At 37.6% G+C, this 24,469-nt stretch overlaps 2 protein-coding genes across 2 annotated transcripts in view; one reads left to right on the top strand and one right to left on the bottom strand.

The window, feature by feature from the left end:
- tp73 (tumor protein p73) overlaps positions 1-16,330 on the bottom strand; it is a 35,102-nt gene extending 18,772 nt beyond the window's left edge. The window contains exons 1-4 of the mRNA XM_007553398.2: positions 16,177-16,330; positions 9,626-9,721; positions 8,472-8,622; positions 2,237-2,485 (exon numbers count right to left, since the gene is read on the bottom strand). Coding sequence (XP_007553460.1) covers positions 2,237-2,485; positions 8,472-8,622; positions 9,626-9,721; positions 16,177-16,208 — 528 coding nt within the window. The 5' untranslated portion in view covers positions 16,209-16,330. The remainder of the gene's footprint in view (positions 1-2,236; positions 2,486-8,471; positions 8,623-9,625; positions 9,722-16,176) is intronic.
- Positions 13,446-24,469, top strand: part of LOC103138977 (WD repeat-containing protein WRAP73) — a 14,483-nt gene continuing 3,459 nt past the window's right edge. The window contains exons 1-5 of the mRNA XM_007553399.2: positions 13,446-13,615; positions 14,157-14,244; positions 14,720-14,872; positions 16,348-16,464; positions 22,882-22,954. Of these exons, the coding sequence (XP_007553461.1) occupies positions 14,176-14,244; positions 14,720-14,872; positions 16,348-16,464; positions 22,882-22,954 (412 nt within the window). The 5' untranslated portion in view covers positions 13,446-13,615; positions 14,157-14,175. The remainder of the gene's footprint in view (positions 13,616-14,156; positions 14,245-14,719; positions 14,873-16,347; positions 16,465-22,881; positions 22,955-24,469) is intronic.

The following is a 24,469-nucleotide window of genomic DNA, read 5'->3' as shown; positions in this document are numbered from 1 at the left end:
CTGGACTTCCTTAGGTTGACATCTTTGTGCCAACTGGCACCGCAAACTAAATTTGACTGCATAACGAATAACGTACGCGGATAAAGTTGAACCTGATGATTGGGTTCTATTAAACTGATTCGATACTTTCTTTTTATGAATTAAACTTTGCAAAGTTTTTTAAGAAGACATTTGTTGTGAACTTTAATGAATAATTAAAGCTGAATTGAAGCAAACTGAATCGAACCTAATAGCAAACGAACCATCTTTGATTCGCTCATGGAGACGTTTTGGGAATTTGATCCGTTTTAGGCACGTGCACAAAACGCGGTGTAAAGCCGGGGTCAGCAACCTTTACAAGAGGTTAATGTTTACTGCAGAAGTTTAAAAATAATTTGGCTCAAGATGTGTAAAATATCAAACGAGTCTATTGAACTTTGTGAGAATTCAAACTGTAGGATTTGTTTTATTATTCAAAGTAATCTGCGTAGTTTAGTAGGTTGGTAAGCACACCAGCAGTGTAAGGATCTTAAGCCTGTTTACTTCAAATCTTCTTAAAATAGTTGATAGAAATTATTCTTTATCATTTCTGTCAAGTATAAGATGAAAACACCAAATTTTAAAAGCAAACAGAGGGATCTGGTTTTGGCTCATTGCATTATTTTTCTCCAGTTCATTATTATTATTTTTATTATTCTGTTGTTTTTTGGGTTATGTGAATGCAATGTGGCTGAGAGATTTAAAGGAGACAAAGAGGGGACAGGGAGACAGAATTGATCAGAGGATAGAAAGGAAAACTTCTGGGCGCCAGAGGTGACAGCCATGAGTGCGTGCTAAAACGAGGAAGAAGGAAAAGACAGAGAAAGAAAAGTGGCGGGTCAAAGACCACCGCTCTAATGTCCGAGGCAGGATCTTCTTACATCACCGAGGACAGACTGAAGGAGTCCATCACGCATGGTTACTCCAAGCAAACACACAGCCCCCGAGGACTTCAGCCTCACACACAGAGTGAGGGGAGAGCGGTTTGTCTCTTGTTTCTCTTGTTTCAGGGAGGTCAACTGTGTGACAGTCGGAGGTGACACCTTTCCAGCGAGAGGTTTCTCATTGGTTTGATGACAAATTACGCAGCTCCCATTTCACCTGTCTTTCACCACTGTCACATCACCTTATACTCCTTTATGCTTCTAATGTAAATATCCTCGGTTTGGTTTCTGTCAGGGAAGATCCTCAAAGAGAGATGACGATCAAGACTTTTTGGCCGAGTTCCACTTTTTTCTGGTCTGACATGTTTATTTCAGTTTTTGTAGATTTCTTTTTTTTTTTCTTACTCTAAATAAAATACAACAAAAATAGGTTCTTGGATAATTAGTATCTTTGAATAGAACAGATATTAAGAAACTACATTTTTTTCCCCCATTTGGATCTCAAAGAATTTGTCTGAACCTGCACCTCAGTTCTGCTAAACTAAAATAAATAACCATCAAATTACAAGCAGTTGGATGTTGGTTTATAAACAGAATACGGTGAGAGTTGATGCACTTCATGAGCAGTAAAAAAGAAAAAGGTTTACAGATTTGACATGCTGATAATTATCTATTGGTACTTATTCAAGCTCTGGAACATTTTCCACACAATGTGTTGATTATATCAGCAATACATATGTGATGTTGTCCTAAACCTATGTTTGATGGAAGGTTAGGCATCATCATCAGATGAAGATCTGTAAAGACTTGCACGATAGATTGTGTTTGGCCTTCCCTCTATCCTAAACTTCGGTTTCCCACGATGCATATCTCAAATCGTCCCAAGTTTGATCGTGTTAGTCATTTATTATTATTGCTACCATGTCATCTGCACCAACGCATATTTACTACGACTCTTAGATGCATATTAAATGCCGTTATTTAAATATTCTCAAAACTATGACAGAATGTGTCAGTGGCACACACATATAACAAAATGTTTCAAGCAGTTCTGTTGGACGAGACTTTCTCTGATGTGCTAATCAGGCAGATTTCTAAAAAAAATTTAATATAAGACAAGATAAATCACTGGACCCGCTTTTGCCTGCGCTCAACATGCCTGCACACGTGCTGGCTGGGGTGAATGTGTGAGAATGAGTGTCTCCGTGTGAATATTGATGAGTGTGTGACTAACGCTGAGACAGAAAGAGAAAAAAAAAAGCTCCTGCATGCACAGACAGGGGAACTGCATGTCAAGGCCTCAAACGTGCGTGTGTGTGTGTTTGTCTACTCACGGTCCATGTGGCGGACTTGGCGGTGCTGGACTGCTGGAAGGACACCTGGAAGGCGTGCGGCCCTGGGTAGTCGGTGTTGGAGGGGATTGCCGGGGTAGGGGACAGGCCCTCGAAGGTGGAGTTGGGCTGGGAGTAAGGCGAAGGGGTGGGCACGGCCGACGAAGACGTGTTCTCGGAGCTGTAGGGGCTGGCGGACGTGGCGCGGCTCCCCAGGCTCTCCATGCTGCTGCTCAGCAAGTTGTACTGGGACTGGGGGGAGAAGCCAAGAGGGAAGAGAAGCAAACAGGTGAAAAAGGGAGGGAGCAGGAAGGCAGAGGGAGGACACAGCTAGAGGTGCGAGAGAGACAGAGGTTTTGGAAGCTTAAGGGAGGTCGGGTTACAGGAGAAGAGGGATATCTGTGTTTGCACTGTGTGTGATGCTTTATGTGTAGGTGTCCCACATCTGCATTTTTTGGTGAAATGAACACATCATAACACTCAAAGTTGCGTACAATTTAAGGGCGGTCGTACAGAGGTCCTTGTGGCTATGTGATGCATGTTGTACAACACAGACATGACAAGGTTTGCCAAAGTGCATGCCATTTCCCATTTTTTTCTCTCCAGAGTGTTTGTGAAGAGCGATGATGTGCTGTACGTAAAAATAAGTGTTAATGACTTTATTTTAGGGCCAAACTTGGCTGTTCGTAAAATACCTTAGGGTTTTCTGTCGTAGTATGTCCACAAAACACACACAAAAGAATAATTTAAAAAAAAATCATAATCTACATAAACAAGTTCACCCGTTCACTTTGCACAATGATCATCAACAGTAATTTTCTTGATGTATCTTCAATCCATACAATTAAGTGAAAGTAATAGTAAAAATAATCTAGATTTTAAAAACAAAACAGATTTTTTTTGTTTTGTTTTTGACTTAGACACGTCAAGAAACTGCACTAGAAAAATTAACTACCAGCCAAAGAAAATTTAAAGAAAAAATTTTTTACCTTCTTTTTCACGTAGTACATCCTCTAGAGCATTGGTCTCATTTATCAAATCTTCCGCCAGTCAAACGTCCAAACACAACAGAGCACCGCAGAGTGCAGGAGCATAGCCTATAACCTCAGACCTCAAGCAAGGTGTGCATCAGTGGACATGTTCTACCGCACACTCAAGGCACATGTGCTGCCAGGACAAGGGGGAAAAAAAAGGTGAGGACTGGTGTGGAGAGAGAGGAATGATACACTGAGATGAGGGGAGAGAAGCGGAGAAGGAAAAGAGGGATGGGAACCCAAAAAATGGTACGACATTCTAATTATGGCATGCCCGGACATAGACGGCAATGCCGGGGCGCATGTACACACTTGCTCCGAAACACCTTGTAAAGGCCTACTCTAAGTCAACACTGTCTGGTCTAACATCGAGAGCAAGATGCAGGGTGTGTGAGTGAGAAGAGAGGGAGAGAGACAGAGAGAGAGAGGGGAAAGAAGAAGAAAAAAACACAAAAGAACACAAGTTCAAAGGTCAGAACCCCCACCGTCCTGCACCGCAGATCAATCTCTCTCTAAATGAGAATCTGAATTGACTGTATTGGTGAGGTTTGTGTGCGCAAACAAGGAATTTGACTTTCTGGTTTGTGCACGCAAACCTGACCAATACAGTCAGTAACACGGTCAGGTGGTCAGCACTCTCAGAAGCTGAAACATCCAACGACTTTGCAAGCTTGTTAAAATAATGTTATATGTTTCACATAAATTGGAAAGTAGACAAAAGTTTAGGTAGCTAGCCTGTGCTACAAAAATAAGCTTGCCAAATCTTGCCTTAAGAATTATTATGCTAACTGCAAGAGCCAATAAAATGAGTTGTTAAAGTCAATAGTACTTGATTATGATTACTGGATTCTGATGTTTCATTTTAAGTTTTATACAGACTCAGAAGCATTGCACGTCCTGCTTAATGCACTCATATGTCATGTGCAGTGCATTGAAAAAGTTTAATGTCCCGTGAACTATTCTTAAATACACATTCATCCCCCGCCTGAGTCAATGCAGCACATAGTTCTGGTTGTGGAAGAACCAATGCTCTAAAGCTGCTCAGAAAACTGCAAGAAAACCCACTTGCAATAGCCTAATCTAAGTACAAAGTTAAATTCAGAATCTATGAGAAGAATTTCAAACTACTGTTTGTACTCAAACTCCACCCAATCTTTCTTAGATTGAGCCAATTTGCAAAGAAGAATGGCCAAAGAATTGAGAGTCTAGATGGTGGTGGAATCCTATAAAATACGTGGAGCTGTACTTGGAGCGGAACGTGGCTCTGCTCAGTATTTACTCAGAGGGACTGCATACAAATACACAGCATACTTATTGGATTTTTTTATTTGTGAAAATTTTAAAATCATCAAACGTCTCATTTCTAGATTGCTCTCACACACATAAGAAATCCAACTTAATTAAATTTAAGTGTAAGGTTATAATGTGAAAAAGGAAAATATTGTTTCTCTCCTTCCTTCCTTCCTTCCTTCCTTCCTTACTCTTTTCTTTTTTTCCAACCCTTTCTTCCTTCATTTTTCCTCTTTTTCCTTCCTTTATCATCTTCTTCCTTCAAAAACAATCAAATACTACACACTCGCTGATAAAACTATTTAAGGTGCCATAAAGGAGGCAGATGGGACAATTGACAACTTCTTTCTCTCACATGTTGTGACTTTAAGTGAGCTAAAGAAAGACTGTATGTTCCTTTCTAGACATCACTGATTAACCAAACATGGTAAGCTATCGTTAACACGTTTTCAAAACAAACAAACAAAAAAAGAAAAACCAGGACTTTTCCATTACATTTTCCCTTTGTAAGATACACATATTTCAAACTTTGACTCAATGTTCCAGATCCATTCACCTTGGAAAATTCTATTGTGATCTTGATCAATAGGAACCCACAAATAATAATCCCCCATCTTATCACTCTATCAGGAAGGGAAAAAAGCGAAAGTCAGTCAATGTTCAAAACTAAATACAAACTATTATTAATTCGCCAAAGTGTTGCTGCTTGGATCCATACATCGGCACACTGAATCATAGGTATGTGCAGTACAGATAAAGTCAGATTCTTAGAAAAATAATGACAAACACTGCAATTGAGAAACACAGCCTGCATTTGCAGAGATAAAAATTTTGCTTGCTCGCACGTCCATCTAAAACATATGGCAATTAGCATTTATACTGATGTTTGCCTTTCTTATAAATGGGATGAAGAAAGTAATTGCGATGTCCCCCTAATGTCTGTTTACAACCTAGCTCTATTATTAAAAAAGCTTTCTGGGCACAAAAGAGGTCCAGGTGTATGTGTCAACAGCACAAAAAAAAAAAAAAGTATTTCACACACTCACACACACACACGGACACATACATACACTCCCAGGTGCGCTCTGTGTTAATACCTGAACTGAATTCACAACAAGTTGAAACAAGAGCTAAAGCCTTCCCTGCAATTGTGTGAGCAAACGTGTGTGTGTTCATGTGTGTGTGTGTGTGTACGTGATTCCCATCCCAGCAGCATCATGTGACCTTCCCTATGGGCAGTTATCCTGGCTGCTGCCACTCAAAGCCAAGCTTAAAGGCTCAAAACACTAAGAGACGAGGATAAGCCTGCTGCAGCTACCTTCACTTGTCACAGTGAATGAAACACAAAAGGTCCAGGATAAAATGACTATTACCTATTTTTACAGCCACTTATTATATCAAACCTTGTAATGATATAAAACACCACGGCCACTTAACATTGTTTTATCACACCTATTGGAAGGAGGTTGGGGGAAAAAAAAGAAAGCTTAGCTGCACAAATGAACAAAATGGTCACATATAAAAACTACCTATACATGTTTAACTTTCCCGATGGAAACACATGGCATACAGATGCGAGGATAAAGGGAGGTCAATGCAGAAGTGTGTGCATCAAGGTTTCCCCCTGCTGGATATATGAGGCAAAATGCAAAAACGAGACTTCGAATCTCAAAGTGCTGTATCTTCATGTAAAACAAGTAAAATGTGATATCTAATTAGGGCCATTATGGATGCAAGGAAAGAATTAAGAGTCTTCTGTTACTGCCCATCTGCTTTAAGGTTTACAGTAATGGTTTTTGGCATATCTTGGTTCTTCTAATAAATGCTATTTTAAGATACTGTTGTCTTTCAGTCATTTCAAACCAATCTGTACATTCTCCTCTGACATCAACAAGGCGATTAATGTTTTTTTATTTTTCTGGTCATTTTCTCTAAATCACAACTAATGCTCTGAAAATCAAAGATATACTGAAAATCTGCAGTGGGTCAGCCGTTTCTGAAACATGCAGATATCTACTCCAACAATAATGCCACATACTAAGCAACTTAACTTATCGTATTTGATCCCCAAATACGATCCCCAGTTTGAATTTCAAGCGATTCTGTTCAGTAAGTCTCGATACCTAGATACCGCTGATTTGTAGAAATCTGATTTTAAAAAATGAAAAGATTTTACTAATAAACTGACAGGTAAATAGGTAGAAACCAAGAAAACAAGAGGCGGTCAGATTTACTGCCTCCTGCTGTTTCTCTTGCTCAGGTAAACTCCCCCTCATAGGGGAAACATGGAGAAACATGGAGTAGGCGGGTCCAAACTGTACCAACCTACCTCTTAATATGGTTCTCATAATTTTACCTGGTTAACATAAACTGAAGCAAAGCAAAAGAAAATGTACTGTTATCAGCTCGTGAACACCTTTTTCAAATAAGTAGAAAGTGTTCCAAGCCAAAATCTTTAAAAAAAATTATATTTATAAGAGAAATTAATGTTAAGTATTCCAAAGCACATATTAAAATTTACTTGTTTTTAAAAGCTCAAACACCATAAGCCAGGGGTAGGCAATCCAGGTCCTCGAGGGCCGGTGTCTTGCAATTCCTAGATGTCTCCCTGGTCCAACACACTTGAATCCAATGGCTGACTCGCCTCCTAAGTGCAGTCAAGTTCTCCAGAGTCCTGCTAATGGCTTCATTATTTGACTCAGGTGTGTTGAAGTACAAGTAGAAGTAGAGACACATCTAAAAGCTGCAGGAGACCGGCCCTCGAAGCGTGGAGCTGGCCACCCCTGCCATAAGCAATGAAAATCAAGTCAAATCTCAAACAAATTTTTCCGTCTATGCTATTAGTAAACATTTAAATATAGAGATGATGTCCAGAATACTTTACAAATAACTGCAATACAATCTTCTGCATAACTTTTTCTTTCAAATAAATCAAACTCAGTATGCACTGTTGTAAATTTGCATCAACTCACCACATCACACAGCATCGTTGGGCTCCTGACAAGATAAACCTGCCTCTGCAATGGTTCTGTGGTCAGGTTGGACAGTAACATCTGACCTCTTTGCAGCCAGGTGACCTTTCTGTGCAGCCGGACATGATGGAGGACCGAAGATGCCCTGCCTCTTCCTCATCAGCTTCTCTTTCTCCACTTGGCCTTCTTTATTTGCTATGCATCTAGCAACAATTCAACAACAAATTCTCGCCCTGCCTCTCTCTCTCTCTCTCTATTTTTTTTTTTCTGTCATGACTATTCATTAACCAGACCGACAGGTCCAGACTTGCCCACTTAAAAATGGCATGAGACCAATATTCAAAATCAGAAAGGCACAAAACAGAGGTGGGGTCAGAAATCGGATTTTGAGACAAAGATTCATATAAGACACAAGATGAGCCAAGTCAAAATGAGCAGTGCAATTATTTCCCTGTATTAAAAAGAGATTTGCTATTTTTTTTTTTTTTGTGAACATGAAGTTTAACAGGTGCCATCTGCCGAGCGATCACCTGCAAACTTAATGCGCTTGCTTGTTAATGCATCTGCACATAGGCACACACTACCTAACAGATGGCTCTGCTGTGGAGGCACTGTGGGATTTCATGATCCCTCCCTCAGCACATAGACACACACACACACACACCTACATACACACACACTTACACAGACCACCCCACAGTCCCAACAGATCGCTCAGCAGAGAAACAGAGAGGGAAAAACCTGCTGAGGAGAGGGAAACTATATAGGTGGGAATTCTCCCTGAAAAGGAGGGAAAGGGGAAAAAGACACCAAAAGAGGCTAAAACTGTTTATGTATAAGAGCAATAAGAAGGAGAAGATATTCTTTTATTTATCCAAAAATAATCTTGCAAAAAAATTTATATCATATGCTTCTGAAAACCAAAGCAACTCATGTTCCTACCATGACATTGTCGTTCATGTCTCTGATGTGATAGACGTCCATGGAGACCTCCGCACAGTTTCGGTGATTCCCTGGCGTGCTCGTAGATGGGACCGGGTGCTCACCTCGCTGGCTGCTTGGGGGCAGCTCATAATAGGTGCTGTCTGGCTCTCTAGGTGGACAAAAATATCATGGATGTGAAATGTTCACGAATAAAGTGAATTTATGAGAAATTCAACCTGTAGCCTATTTACTTTCAGAAAAACAGTAGGGCTATTTTTTTTGTCTTTATTTTCTTCAAACATGTTTCATGACCTTAAACTATTTTAAAAATCTGTAATCAGCTTAGAAAATTTTGTGGCAAAAAAAAAAACACATTTAAAATAAGTATTTTTGTTTTACATATCTTGAACCAGAGATTATGAAATGCCAACCAGGATCCTGGGTAAAAAAAAAAAAAAGCTCTCTGGTTTTACTGGCAGCTATGGACGCCAGTATTTTACCGTTCTTTCACAGTATCTATACCGTACTTGCATTGACGGTAACCTACTGTCAGGATTAATTATGTTACAGCTACTGTGTATTTACAGTAAACTTCTGGCGTCTATAGCTGTCAATATGTTACTGTAAATTTACAGGATTATTTCTTAGAGTGTAACAAATAGAAATCTTGAATAAGATACTAACGTTCTCTTTATCAGTCTGCTGTGATGTAAAGCCACGTATCACAAATCAATATCACAATAAGGAATGGAAAAACTATTTGAGGCACAATTGAAACATAACTCTTTTTTTCAACTGTTGATGTCACCTCTAAACAGAACGGTTCAGTGTGTCATTTCACCCACATCAAAACTATTATTAAAACACCACTGGATTGTTACAAAAAATTTGGCTTGCAATGTAATTTCTCAATATATATAAGTCGCATTCATGATACAAAGAGCATCTTTATATTAAAGTCTGGTCTATTATAGAAAGCTAATAATTTACCTTCACCATCAGAAAACTGTTTTTTTACCGCAACCTAAAGTGGAAGTAACATACATTTGTTTTTTGTTTTTTTATCTCATTGTATAATTTATAACATGCATTGAGATAAAAATGAAACAATAGATTGGTTTAATAAAAAGTATATAATCACAGAAAGCGGTCATCAGCAGACGTTGACTCACAGAGAGCTCCAGAGATGCTCCAAGGTGCCGCCTTCCTCAACAACAGTGGACTGGGACATCTTAAAGGACGGGCAGTCTGATGAGGGGCAGATCGCTCTGCGAGCCACAGAGATATTTAATTAAGTTTGTATAATGAATGGTAAATATCTGATAATAACTGAGTAGAAATGCATGGATAATGCAGAAAAAAACAATTAACATTTAAATCTCCAAAACAACCACTGGTGTGAGGTTATTTTCTGGTAGAGCAATTTTGGTATAAATTATTTGCAAAGTAGAATCAAACTACTTAACTCATGTAGAGCTTTGAGACACAGGCAGTCAAAATATAAATGATTTATCCACATCAATCTTTGGTTCATCATAAACTTCTTAAAAGGGAAGTTTGTTGGCAAGCAAAGGGTATTTACAAGTGCTATTGCCCACTGTGGCCTATTCACCTCTAAAGTTTGAAACTTGTTTTTGGAAATGAAATCAAGAACAACTAAACTATGCTCTATTTCCATCATTGGTAATCCTTGCATGACTGCTCCTCTCACTGAGCCCCTCCTCCTGTGTCCGAGACTGAGACAAATATTGAGCTATTTTTGAGGGAAAACAACATTTCTTAATTTCGTTCACAAACCGAGGTTGAGCTTAAAAGAATCTTAAATCAGCTTGAAAAGTCAATCCATATAGTGTGTTTAGATACTTAAAAAATATTGTGTGTTTTAAAAACAAAAGAAAAAAAAACCTCTTGCCAGTCACAAACTGAGTTTTTAAATGTCTATTCAGGACAGAAGAATCTAGTTTAGGTTTGACTTGTTTACATAATTCAGATTATCAAATACACACTATTTCTTAAAAAAAAAGAAAAAAAAGGTAACTGCTTAATTTAGTACCAATTGCAGTCTTGAATGAAAACACCTTCAGTGCAGCCTGCAATGATCAGTGGAGAACAATGACAGACACTCGATGTCAATAAGCAACAGAACATTTGCTTGATCAGCAAGTGCAAACTTTTTTTGCATACCGCCTCTTAGAGAAAGACACCCTGGGCAAAGAGCCATACCAAGAAAATCCAACTCTGTGCTGTCGTTAATTTTAACATGGCTGTAAAGTACCGTGAAGATGCATAGGTAACGTTTTTTTTTTATTATTATTATTTTTTAACCTCTGTAGTTGTTATACAAAGTTTTCGTCGAGTGAAATAGTGGAAGGGGTTCAACACACACGGGAACACAGAACGCCTTCATTCAGGTGTGATTGCACTTATGTAGTCCCAGCGAGGTGCCACAGGGCGCCACGGGGCCTGAGCGAGTCCAGACCTGCCTCACTCATCGCCTTTTCCATTCCGAGGGGAAGCCTATCCTCCTCAGTCTCTGCACCGCATCCTCCCGTCCTCTTTTAATATCACTCCATCACACACGCTCATGGCAGAAACACTATTGCGCCGCCGGACCACTCCAGGTGGTCCTGGACAGATTTGGATCACACTGAACAAATTACCTTCTGGTTTTTATTACTATTTCGCTCACTAATAAGTAGGCCTGTATCTCTTGAGTTGGAACGTCTTTCTACGTGTTTCGAGCGGCCTACATTTGAGAAAGTCGCAAAAAGCAGGCTTACCGCGATTGATGATGATTGGATGTCTTGACTTTTCGTTTAGTCTCCAGTTTGAATATGCAGAAAATGATCGCAGTTAAGACAGGCTGACATCGTGATGGGCATATTTGTTTGTGAAAATGTATTAAGAGCCGCGCAGCAACGTCTCTTAGGAACCACCAGTGTATAGCTGTGATTGCGCAAGAAAAACTGGCTAAAGTACAGGATCTGAAAAATACACACAACAACAAATAGGCTAAATAAGTCTCAAATCTTAATGATTTAACAAATTCTCCGAATTGCTAAAAGTGACTGTCTGTACAGGACACAGTCGTCTTTACTTTGGTCTTCACCGAATCGATTGCAGATATGGAACTTCCTCGGTAAACATCCGCGAAGATTGCTGAACCAAAAATGATTTTAGCTTTTTTTAAAAAAAAAAAAAAAAAAAAAAAAAGGCTGACAAGGTCTGACAAAATAGCAATTGGCTGCAATAAATTCCCGCTGTTCCAGCAGCGATCTGCCGCCTCAGACACGAACGCAGATCCCTGGTCGGAGAGCAGGTGGTTTGAAAAAAATTACCAGAGAGAAACAAAAAGGTCCTAAGCGTTTTCGGGCATCCATCAAAGTTTTCGCAAACAAATAAGTAAATAAATCGATCAGATTATTCTGCATTAATATTTTTACTGGATGTGCATATTAACCAAAACACACTGATGAGCTGGTGGGTAGCAAATAAGGTGAAATATCCAAATGCAACAAATAAACTGGGGGCAGTTTTTGTTTAACACGAATAAATAAATTACAAAATGAATACATTCAATATTTCAATCTGTTTAATATATGCTGGTCTTACGCAGAAAATTTTCACCGGTCTCTTCGCGTCTTCACTCCACGGTTACAGCGACCATGACAACAAACATGGCTTATACACGCATTTTCCCTTCCCAAGGGTTATTTAGTGCGGAGGATTAAAAAAAAGCAGTCTCAAATGAGCAGAAATTAAATTTAAAAATTGTTTTAGATGCAATCAAGTTAGGCCCAAGTGAATTATCTCACTTTAGATAATTTAATGTGCTGTTTATCTTGATGTAAGATCTGAGCGTCTTTGAAGTTATTAATATTTTAATGTTATAAAACTTGGAAGTTAAATCCCAGATATTATTTATGTAAGCTGTGCCTAAAATTATATCTCAGGTATATATTTAAATAAAACAGGTTACCCTACATTTTCGCTTATGTCTAAGTCCACGTCTAAAACGACGCTATTACTTCTATTATTTGTGATGTTTAACAAAATCAGATGTATTTTCTGTTGCTCTGAGACTAAGCAACAAAAAAGTCTAGAAAAATGCGCACTATATGCAGTCCTTATCAACAGCCATTTTCACCACAATAATTTAAATAAATAGCTACATTTTAACCTTAATCAATAGGTAATGAGAAATTAGCTTTCCAAAAGTCTGTTTTTTCATCTTTTCTTTTTAAGTTATTTAAACATAAGCTGAAATATGAAGAAATATTAGGCCTACCTGAAGGTTACGCTTATTCCAATCCAAACAACCAGGAATGATATTGCAACGAGTACCTGTTTGTTTATCGAACATGCCAAGAAAGTGACCCTCCATAAAAAATGGCAACATGGAAAAAGCAAACAAACAAAACATATATCGACCGAATTTAGCTCTGATAAGAGGGAAAGAACTTCATTGACTTTTCAGAGAAGCAATATGAACTGGAGAGAGGAGGGAAACTGATTTGCATCCTCTTCAGAGAAGTGATGGCTTTGCTGATCGACACCGAAGAGAAGGAGGTGAAGCGTCTTTTTTTTTTGCGCTGAGGGAAGCAGAGAGGGGGTAGCGCGGTTTAGCCGCACACAAGCGGGAAAAAAACCTTGTCACCTTTCAAGAAAGAACATAGCTGTAGCCTAAATTAAACATGCTTAATTTATTTGTATAGACATGTTTGGTTTTATATATAAATTACGAAAAGCCATTAATCAGACCATTTAAAATGTTATACACACGGGGACGGCAAGACCACTGCAAAACTAATTAATTGACTGCAAAATTAAAAAAAAAATAATTGCCTGGTCATGGGAATAAAACACTTCTGACAATACGTTTCTTTATATTTGGTCTATATGAGCATTTTGACTCGGGGAGAGAAAACAAAACAAAAAATATTTTCTTAAACTACATTTCCCATAAGGCGTTTCGGTGGAGGCGAGCGCTGATTGGACAGCACCGGTGTGTCATTTTACGTTCATAGAAACAAACCCAACAACAGTTGGATTAAAAATGTGTGTGCCAAACGCTTTCATACGAAGAAAGAAACTCTGAAAGACCTGTAGACGTTTGTACATCCCAGGTTTTGCCGAAGGAAGTGATGCTGCTGAAGTTAGGAGTAAGTGTGGCATGTTTGGATATTTTACATGGTTTGCTTTCACGTTAACCGCTAAGTAGTGCTACATGCTAGCAATGAACGAGCCCAGTTAGAGCTAGTTTAGCGGAATCCCTAATAGTTTATGTTTGCAGTTCACGTCTCCATGTCTACTGTAATGGTTTGTTAACAAATAATATTTTCATTAAACAAGAAAAAATGGTTGTACCACTGGGGTTGATAACGCTTTTATTTTATGTTTTGCCAGCGAGTCAAAATAACACATTTAGCTTTTTGTATCAGTGCTTTCGGGTGTTATGTTTAAAAACGGTGTCATTTCAGTTTAAGTTTGAACGTAGTTTACATTTTAATGATTTGACTTATTTTGAGAGAAAAACTTTATATTGCCTAATGCACGAAGTGTAGTATTTTGCTGGACGTATGGCGACATCACGCGGTAGTACGAGAAAACTACAATGTCAACTGTATGCAGTTGAAAATGTGAAGACACATCTTTGTTTACGCTTTTAAGATTGAATGCAGACTCTGTGTTATCTCATTATAGGAACAGTTGTGATTGCAAAATGAATTTCTCTGAGGTCTTTAAGCAGTCCAACCATCTTTGCAAAGTTTCCCCTGATGGAAAATATTTGGTAAGTCTTTTTTATTGTTTTATGGTAAGCCACGTTTACAGTGGCAGAAGTATCAATAAATATGCAAAGTCTTGTAGAGATGCACCAATCAGCACTTCTCTGGCAAAAGACAATTTCCAGTTTTCTTTGAGGTCTGACTTGCTGAAACAGATTTTGATTAGTTTCTTCCACCATGGAATGTTAAACAAAAAGGAGAAAAATATGCTGTACGTTTTTTGGTAACAGTAGTAGTTTTGAGTCTAACAGAAAATGGTTGAATTACAAGATTACACATTAAGGTATATGTAGCTCGCCTTAATCCGATTTTCAGAAGTTAGTTTTGTGTCATAGAAAGAATAGAAAAGCTACCATTTATTATTTCAACGTTTTATGTGCTGATCATGGGGTATCGTCTGATTCCAACCTTTGTCTAATTGATTGTGTAATTATAGGCCTGTTCTTCTATCTTCTACAACTTTTGCTTTTTCTTCTACAGGCTACCTGTGTACAATACAGACTAGTTGTGAGAGATCTTAGCACTTTGCAAATCCTGCAGCTCTACACCTGTCTGGATCAAGTGTCACACATGGAGTGGTCCTCTGACTCTTTGTTCATCCTATGTGCTATGTACAAGAGGGGGCTGGTACAGGTAACAGATGCAAGTATAACCCAAGATCCGGATTTAAGTTTAGCAATTTTATTATTTTTTAGGGTATCTTGATATATTGGGTATATTGAGAATATTTCTTAAAATCACATTCTGATAAGTGGTTCCCAAAGTCTGGGTTGAGTCCCATTTGAGTCTGCGACAATTTGGAGTCTTGGGATTAAACTTTAAAAAAAAAAAAAAAAAGAAAAGCTAATAACAAAAGCATATTTATGCTGTACATTATTTAACAGACAATACTAGCAAATAGATACAAATCTGGCTAATTATGTTTATGTTATCAATGTTTCTGTTTAATTGATATCATTTATAGTCAAACAATACTTGAGTATGGGTCGGAAGAGTTTGGCAACCACTGTTTTAAAATTCATTGAGTATCATAAACATGTTACAGATTGCTATGGAAATTCTGTTTATTTTTGTCACAGAAGTTAATCTAATAAGCAAGCAAAAGACCATTGTTCATAATTAAATTGTTTCCCCCTTAAAATCCTGTGGTGTTTAGAGTGACATTCAAAAAAAGCTGATGTCAAAACCATATAATTTATCTTTTTTTATACAGCATGAATTAGTTTTGTTTTGTACACTTTCTTTAAAATTATGAATAGGCAATATCTTGTTAAGATGCTTTGTTTATGATAGTTTTCTCTACACAGTTTTCTATACATTAAATAAATTTTCCACTTTAAAAAAACAGTAAAAGAGACAGTTATAAGTATAAGATGTTTAGATAACTTGTCAAGGCTGGAAAATTATTAATAAAGACCACACTAGTGGTTCATATTAGTATTTTTAATGATAAGTTAGTTTTTCATTAAAATATTGCTAATTTAAGTTTAAAAATCCTTCAACATTACAGCCGGAGATTGGTGCTTTTTATTTAATAAATTAATTTTAGATAAGATTTAAAGTCATTCGTTCAAATAAAAGGTGAAACCCAGCTGTTTGTACTGAAACACAAAGAGATGAGTCTTAGGCCTTTGACATTAACAAATTGGTCTTAATGTGTATGGTGTCTAAACTTTATACCTCTGACATGTTACTTAAAGACTCCAGTCTTATTTTTTTTATTTCAAATACATTTAGATTGTGTGAAAATAACAGAAACATATCTGTAGCATTTTCATTGTCAAAAAAACCACCTCAGAAACAATAATCACTGGAATCAGTAATAATTAGTTTTTAGCCAAAAGCTCAGGAGAAATTAGTTGTCACTATTCTAGTGGAAATATTTTTTTCTTTCCCTTGTGAACTCAGTCATGCTGAATATAGAGGAAGCATCTTACCTTTGAAAGGGCATCCAGTTCCAGTCTTTCATGGTTTCAAACTTTCGCTCGTCTTTCAAAGCTTAAAATCAACGGTTTGAAATTACAGGCGTGTCTATAAGAACGGCTACGGCAACTGCTTGATGGTCATTCTTCTGCCATTGTCTCCCTTGGCTGCGTCGTCGTCTTCAGGTGTGGTCTCTGGAGCAGCCGGACTGGCACTGTAAGATCGATGAGGGCTCGATCGGACTAGTCTCCTCACGCTGGAGTCCAGACGGACGTCACATTCTCAACACCACCGAGTTCCATGTAAGTATGAAAGTAGTTGATGCTCGGGTGCATGCATCTAATGCAAGTGTTTTTATGTGTGCGCTTGTTTGGTTTCAACTGTTGCTGGCTTGTGAGGAAGGGGAGACCTGAAAATAGCCAGACACCAGAGCTTTCCTTGACTGCCTCTACGCCCCCCTGACCCCCACCTGCTGCATGTATTCAGCCTGATTTCATTCCTCCCCTCCTGTTAGCGTCCTGTCATACATGAGTCTCAAGTACCTTTAACATATGGGTGAAATGTGTGCATGCTCTGTTATGATCCTAGCAAGCAAATTCTTATAATAAACTTACAGTGCTGATACAAATGGTGAAATCACTTAATAAAAATGCCAGCTCTGAAAAAGGGGCCACTCAAACGTTTCTATTCTTTAATTTTTAAGTAATTGATTTTATTAAATAGAGTTGGCTGGATGGATCCATGAGTCTGCTGCCTGTCAGTAAAGTGATCAAGTTTCTTCTGTGAACCTTTGAGAACTCTTGACCATAGCGAGTGTTTTGATGCTTGCAAAGAGTTGGTTTTCTCCCAAATATTTACAAATCTGAGCATCTGGTGCAATAGTAGTGATTCACAAACACAATCTTACTCTAAAACTTGAATGTAAAACACTTTAGATAAAATGGAGAGATCAGCCAAATGAAGGATCAGGTTTTTATTCTGTTTCTCATTCTCTCCCTCAACTGTTTAAAATCTAATTCCTCGAAGGATTTTATTTTTTGTTAAGAAGCTTCTAATGCTTTTAGACATGTTGACACCTGATGTTATATATCCACTATTTTGTAATGTGATTGGTTTTTGATTGTTCAGAGCTTATTTGTTGCTACTATGTGACCCATCCTTCCTTGTCAAAGTTTAAGATGATTTTTTAAGATTTAGCAAATAAAAAGGAAATTCTTTTATCATTTGTCTAAATGGCAGAAAACTTTGAATTATTCCAAAGTAAGTCCACTCTTTTCCACACTTTTTTTTTATACAAAGATGGCTGTGGGCTTTAATATTTTGTTTATAGGTGAACTTTTCAAATTATCTCAACTTCAACCTTCCATACACTGTCAATAAGCTTCAATCAAAGCAAACTAAATCACCTTGTAGGACACACACAACAATATTGTATGATGATAGACTGAATCAAGTTGGTGTAACTACATTCTTATTATTTCTTTTGTTTGTGAAATCCAGTTTCTATTCTTATTTTTTAAGCTGACCTCACCCGCGTCCCTGTTTCACTCAGAGCTCCTTTTATGCTTAAACATCTAAACTTTTACTTTTTTGCTTTTAACCAAATACAAACGGAGAAACGCACACAAAGGGAAACGTGTTTAAGCTTATGTATATGCAGCATGGTACAGTTTATCATCTGTTTAGAGATAGACACTTTCAAAATGTGAAAGTAATGTAATGACTGCATAACATCTAAGACATGTGTGATGTGCGTTTATTTACATATTTGTAACGAGAGATGTTTTATTCCACTCCCCTAAATACTTGGAATCGGTTTGATTTATATATATCTCTGCTGAGATGAGATGTGATTGATTAGCATGAACCATTTAGCAGAAGTTGGACACTGACGAACCCAAGAGGAATTAGGATTTAGATCTTGAGTTTTGAATTAAGACTTTCTTTTTTTCCTGTCACGCGTCTTGTGCATAAATATGTTCCAGTCTTGTTTAACCAGCTCAACTGCCAAAAACAATTAAGTCAGCAGAAGTTGATTGCACATTAATAGAAGTTGGCAAAACTACACCCAGGGTAATAAAGACGCATTTGGTTATTTTCTGTGCGTCCTGTTTTATATAGAGTCTAGAGCAGGCATGTGTTTATAAAGGGTGAGAAAACATAGTTGCTGTCCTAAGACCATGTGGAATATGACAAGGCACCGCGACAGGCCGTGTCTGTCATGCTGAACCTGACTCCGGGACTCAGTTGACAGGTGTTGTGGTGCAACTACGTAGTCCGTCTGGTCTGGAGAAGGGTGCACAGAGTGCAAGTGTCTGTGGTTTTAGTGCTTTGTGTCTGTTTGTGTCTTCCAAGAAACAAAACAGGAGTGGGTGGAATGATCCCACCCCTTGTAAAAAAAAAAAAAAAAAAGCACAGTCTGATTTCAGATTTGCTGATATGTTTTAATTAGAGATGCACCTATTTTGTCTTTTATTGGTCAATATCCAATTTTTATCTTAAAATGCCATTTCCATTTATTCATCAGAAAATGTTAGTCTTCATCTTCTTTTTGCTAAAGTTAAACCAAACTGTATTACATAAAACACATACAAGCATACATACTCTGAGTTTTAACTTTTGGTTTTATTTGCCATAATAATTTTATGTTGGACTTGCCTGTCATTTTGATTTAAGCAAAGATAAATCAAAAATGGCTTATCTTGTATCACCATGATTGATGTCATTGCGAGATTAAACTGTTGTAATTTTTAACAATTTGTGCCTGACCAACAAAGCACACAATTTAAGAAATATGTACTTGAACTATTATTTGTTTGTAACTTTTATGTTTTTATGCTGTTCTTCTGCTCTGCCTGATTTAAAGCCTTTGTTACGCTCTTAATCTTACATTGTTCTGTTTTGGAAGTGATGTGACTTTTCAAAACCATGCTGCAAAAGTTTCAAAGGGAAATGAACTGTTAATTGCAGTAAATAAGCATGAACCCTTTTTTAGCACTGTCTCAAACAAAATGGTTCATAAGTAACTGATCCGTATCTTAAATAGCTTAGTTACACATAATTAATACAGTGGCATCAAGAATGTATTGTTCTTTAAACATTCCATGGTAAAGAAGGAAATATAGTTTGATTAATTAGTGCTTCCTCACTTGCCATGCTGTTGTGTGAAGGATGGCCAAACCAACACAAAGCAAGAAAAAAAAACTGACAATAATTCGAAACAGTCCACTGAACTTGCCTTCACCCTGAATCAGGATTTCATTTACGCAGTGCCAGGCTGGTGTTCGTGTCAAGCTTAAATTTCAGCTCCACTCATAAACAGCCTGCTATATTAACTTGTTTAGTGACAGCTGCCTGTGCTTTGCATCGTGCCTTTGTGGAAGTGTTTGTGCGTCTATGTGCTGGTAAATCTGCTTGGTGTACTGCCTTGGTTTTTCACTTTTAACCTAAACCAAAATACTCTACTATTTTTGGTATTTTATATACTCTTTTGATCACTTTCCTAATCTGGGTGAAAAGGATGGGCCCACATTGAAGACTTGCGAGAAAGTAACTTAAAAGTGTTGCATTTGTCTGTTTTCTGTAAGTTTTAGGTTCCAGTCATTTACCTGAGTACCTCTCAAAATCCCCCTCCAACATGACTGTTTATCTTTATAACCAATAAACCCAAGTCAAAAAAAATATATAGCCAAGGAGAAGCTTGAGGGCATCTTCATTTAGGATTTTTCACATTGTTGAGATCAGATTAGCCGGGATGTTTTTGGCAGGTTCAGATGAAGCATTACTTGCATGTAACATAGTTGGCAATACTGCTACTGTAGACTGTAAATGTAGGCAGCAGATGGTATGCAGCGTGGGACAATAAGTCGCTCGTTGCCTTTGTAGGCCACAAGAGGCCATAGTTCCTTGGTAAATTCATGAGACGGTAACTGGAGATATGGTCTATATTGGTTTGAGATAGTTTTTTTATGTGGAATGCCTTCTGTCTAATCCTCTGTTGACAGATAGGGTTATCCAGCATCAGGTGCACTTTCCTATCCTCCAGCCCTCACACAACCATGCAATAAAATGGATGATAAATTTATTGCAGACTTTCCTCATTACCTGTATTTTCTCACTGAGTTCTTTAAGTTTTAAACACATGGTTGGGTTAGGGTAACCACCAGACCGCCGATACTTCTCAAATCAAGCCACCCACTTTAAAACTGCTCCTCCAGAATTGGTGAGAATACTTCATTTTAATCCTAGCGTTACTGACTCTCGTTCTAATTGCATTCCGCCACACAAGCAAAATCATTTCCCACCTATTTTGCTCACACACACAAGCACACACACACACACACGCACACACACACACACACACACACTTTTCCCTCCTCAGTTTAAAGTTACACTCTGTTCTGGTCTTGATCACTCTGCATTTTAATATGTGGTGGCCTCGAAGCATTTATGTGTAAAGCATGTGGGTGTTTGAGCAGTGTTGACTCTGGTTGTTATGGCAGCTTAACAGAGGGGAAGTCCAGTAAGTCTGCAGTGAGATGTTATTGCAGGGTCTACACAGCTGGTTGTCCAAACTGGCTGACTAAACAGAAGGGTCAACACTTCAGACTGTTTCAGTGACGGATTTATCCCCTGTTCATATGTCTGACTGAATGCTATAACAAAAGGTCCTCATTTCAGAAGTGTTGTTAAAAGTTATAGAGTCTGAAAGTTAAAATTAGGATTATTAAGAATGATCATCCAAAAGAAGTTAATTTCCTGTTTTTTTTTTGTTTTTTTGTTTTGTTTTTAACCAAGTAAAACTTACTCTTCTGTTAATATTGAATTATCTCAACCCTCTTTGTTATTTAATGATTCTTGGAAGATTACCAGCAGAAATTGTATAAGTTACATCGCTGAATATTTAATGCAGAAGATTCACTTCTGATAACTTTGGATGCGACATGTCATAATATTATTTAAGGCTTTAAACATTGCCCAAAAATGACAACACAGGTTTGCAACCACATATAAATGCTTGAAGTAGGCATGTTTTTGTTTTCTAATAGCCATAAGTTGCCAAAAATATTATTTCTGAGAAACGGTTAAAGTTTGGGATAATTTTTTTCTATTTAGTTTTAATTACAACTGTGTATGCTAAATGCAAACAAACGAACAAAAAAAAAAAAAACACCTCTCAGTGTCCACTAACAACCAGAAAATATTTTGTAGTAAAAAATAATCAGTTATGGCCTTGAAACCTTGGAGTTATTCTGTTTAAATGATCACTGTTGAGGATCCAAGCTTTTAAACAACCTTATTCCACTATTTTCCTTAACTATAATTTGAGTGCTGCCTCCTTTCCTCCTTTTTTTTTTTTGCTCCTGAACTTTGCTGAACTGAGATAGGTGGATATTTGACTGACTGTTGTCGAAACTGACCATTAACACATGGTTCCTTGTCATGTTGGCTTGTGGTCACATAGTTTTTCTTCGCTGCTGCTTTACGTCTGTCAGTCTGCACGACATTCGCAGCTACACAACTGTTAATTTGTCACACTTGTAGCGGACGTGTCTAACATTAAACCATGGAGCAGACAGATCAGAGTGAGCCAGTTTCCTGCTATGTATATATGAACTCTCATCTGTGAGTTAAATGAGAGCGTGCTTGACTTGGACTCTGCTCTACTTCCAATCAGTATATCCTCCCTTACAGTTATTTTCAAATTTTGCCAATTTTAATCAAATTAACATATTTAAAATCTTCAAACAAATTAGATATGAGACAAAGTTAACTTAAATTTATACATATAAAAAAAAACATGTTTATTTGATTTCATTTATTTTGAGAATAAAGCAATCCAAGCTAACCTGATCCTTTGGAGGAAAATAAAAGTCAGTTCCCTGGTAATTATTAAATCATAAATTAACATTCATAAACCAAATTGTATTTCGTCAACTGACTTCAAGTATTTTCACTCAGGACTGGATAAAACCTGACCTGCACAATCAAGACTTTATTTCAATAGAGCCTGTCTGACAACACAAAGAAGACTGTAATATTTTAAAAGAGCAACACATGTCATTTGTATGTAAAAGACCTAGAATGTATGAGAGTAATTATCCAGAAAAGGGGAAATCCTGAAAGTGTGATAAACTTTCCTTGGTAGTTGGAGTGTTTGACCTACTAATATTTCTCTAAGAGCCTGTAGAGTTCTTAAAAAAACAAAAACAACTTAACAAAAACAAACATTGACATCACTTTTGTGAATTGCTAGTTATCACAAATACTTGGCAGTTGTTGCTGCTTTGTTTTGCATAAGCAGCTATTAGAATTATTGAGTTTTATTTCTTCTCATAGGACCAACTTGGTTTGGGAAACCGTATTCCCTCAACGAATCAACTCATAATTTGAAAGCTAAAGTTTGTTCTTACTTAGATTGTCTTAGTCTGGTGTTAAGACATAATTTGCTCATCTGAAACATTTGCATGCCAGGGGGTAAAAACGTCTTCAAGCCGCTGTAAATGCAAACCAGTCTTGAATGGGAGCAGCTTCTGTTTGTATCTGGCTTGACACATTTTCTGAAGAGCTTTTCTCATCAAAGATCAGACTGTGAATTTCATCTGTCTTTACATGTGTAAGAGAAATAAATTTGTATATTTTAGAGTATGTTTTTACTAAAAAACAAACAAACAAACAAAAAAAAACATATCTTGTGTTTTTTGTTTTTGCTGTGACAGCTGAGAATTACCGTCTGGTCCCTCTGCACGAAAGCCGTGTCTTACATCAAGTATCCCAAGGCATGTCAGAAGGGTGAGTATGGGAGTGGTATTATGAATGTTTACAGTATGTACTGCTATAGTACCTGAGGACAGGGTCAGCTGAGTGCCTTGACATACCTCATTAATCACTTACTGCTCTTTACCTTGTGGCAAAACCCGGGATATGGCCGAAGTATGGCCGTCACTGGTGACAGCTGTGCTCCCTCTTCAGTAAATGGGGCATGCTCCTCATAACGGCCCTGTCAGCGACTACTGGATATATGATTGTCTCGGTCTCTACTCATTTTCCACATGTAATGCCATGCCCCTCTACAATCCGTTTATCTTCTAGACTGTCATATAAATGATTTCGGCCGCGGTAGTTGCATGCCACAGACTCGATGGTGCCAAACAATCAGATAATTACATTGCATCAAACACACAGAACTCCACGAGTGCATATTCAGTGGAAAACATCGACCTCCGCTGTTATTCCAGTCAGTAGATTGAACTGTTTATATTAAATGGGAGAAAAATCTTTGAATAGTTTGATCGTATTTTTAATCAGTAAACTGTCAATGCAGTTATATAATCTATTACCAGTGAACACACTTGGCATTCTACTAACTACAGCTCTTTCAGCAAATTGTCATTGATTGATTATTTTTCAGTAAACTAGGGGTGTTGGGCTTTTTCAACTAAAACAGCGCTCAGGCCCACTCTCCCTCTTGACGTACTTTTGAATCAGATCAAAGTTTAAAAATAATTTTATTTCCAGGCGGGACAGTTGTGCTGGTGTTGTTTTCACCTTTTGACCTGTGCATTGCAACTTGGGGAGTGTCTCTTGGTGTGGAACACTGCAGCTCAAACTGAATGTTGCCACTTAAAGGGATAGTTTAAGAGGTCAGGGGGGGTTGAATGGAGTACTTGTGAGTGGTTAGTATTGGCTACAGAAGACAGCAGTCATTGTGATCAAAGTTAGAAGAATCATAGAAGATTACTTGAATTCATCCTTCCATTGTCCAGCTTTCACTAGCAGCTGGACAGCAATTGAGCCTGTAAAGATTAATGGAATGAAAGCAAGGATAACCCGTCTTTCTATGGGATGTTTTCTGTGTTGGCCATCTTTAAAACGATGTAGAACTTTATCTTGATTTCTTTTTAGATCAGTAGAATTTTTTCATTCAATACATGGAGCCTAATAATCTTTTTCTGTATCAATTCCAAACTATTAAATTAACATGAAGGACAAGAGGAAAATGAACATCCACATTGGAACATAAGATAGACTTACCAAGAGTAAGATAAAAGTGTGAACAGAAGATGCTTCAACATCTTGGCTGGTAGTGCCTCCACTGAACACCATATGGAAATAGTTACTGTTACTGAACTAGGAGGCCTGTTATGTGTTAATAACTTTGATTTGTTTAGCAAATATAATTCCTCTGTTTTATTCGCCAACCACTAAAGTCAGATGTTGAATATTACGCTAATTGTTGGTCTTGGCCTTATTGTTTAGGACAGTGGTTCCCAAACATTTTCTGCGCCCCCCTATAGATTACAAATG

Source organism: Poecilia formosa, unplaced genomic scaffold (assembly GCF_000485575.1).
Source record: "Poecilia formosa unplaced genomic scaffold, Poecilia_formosa-5.1.2 Scaffold56, whole genome shotgun sequence".
In the NCBI taxonomy this organism is placed as follows: domain Eukaryota; kingdom Metazoa; phylum Chordata; class Actinopteri; order Cyprinodontiformes; family Poeciliidae; genus Poecilia; species Poecilia formosa.
Note: the sequence above shows the minus strand (reverse complement) of the source record. Positions and strands in the feature narration are given on the sequence as shown.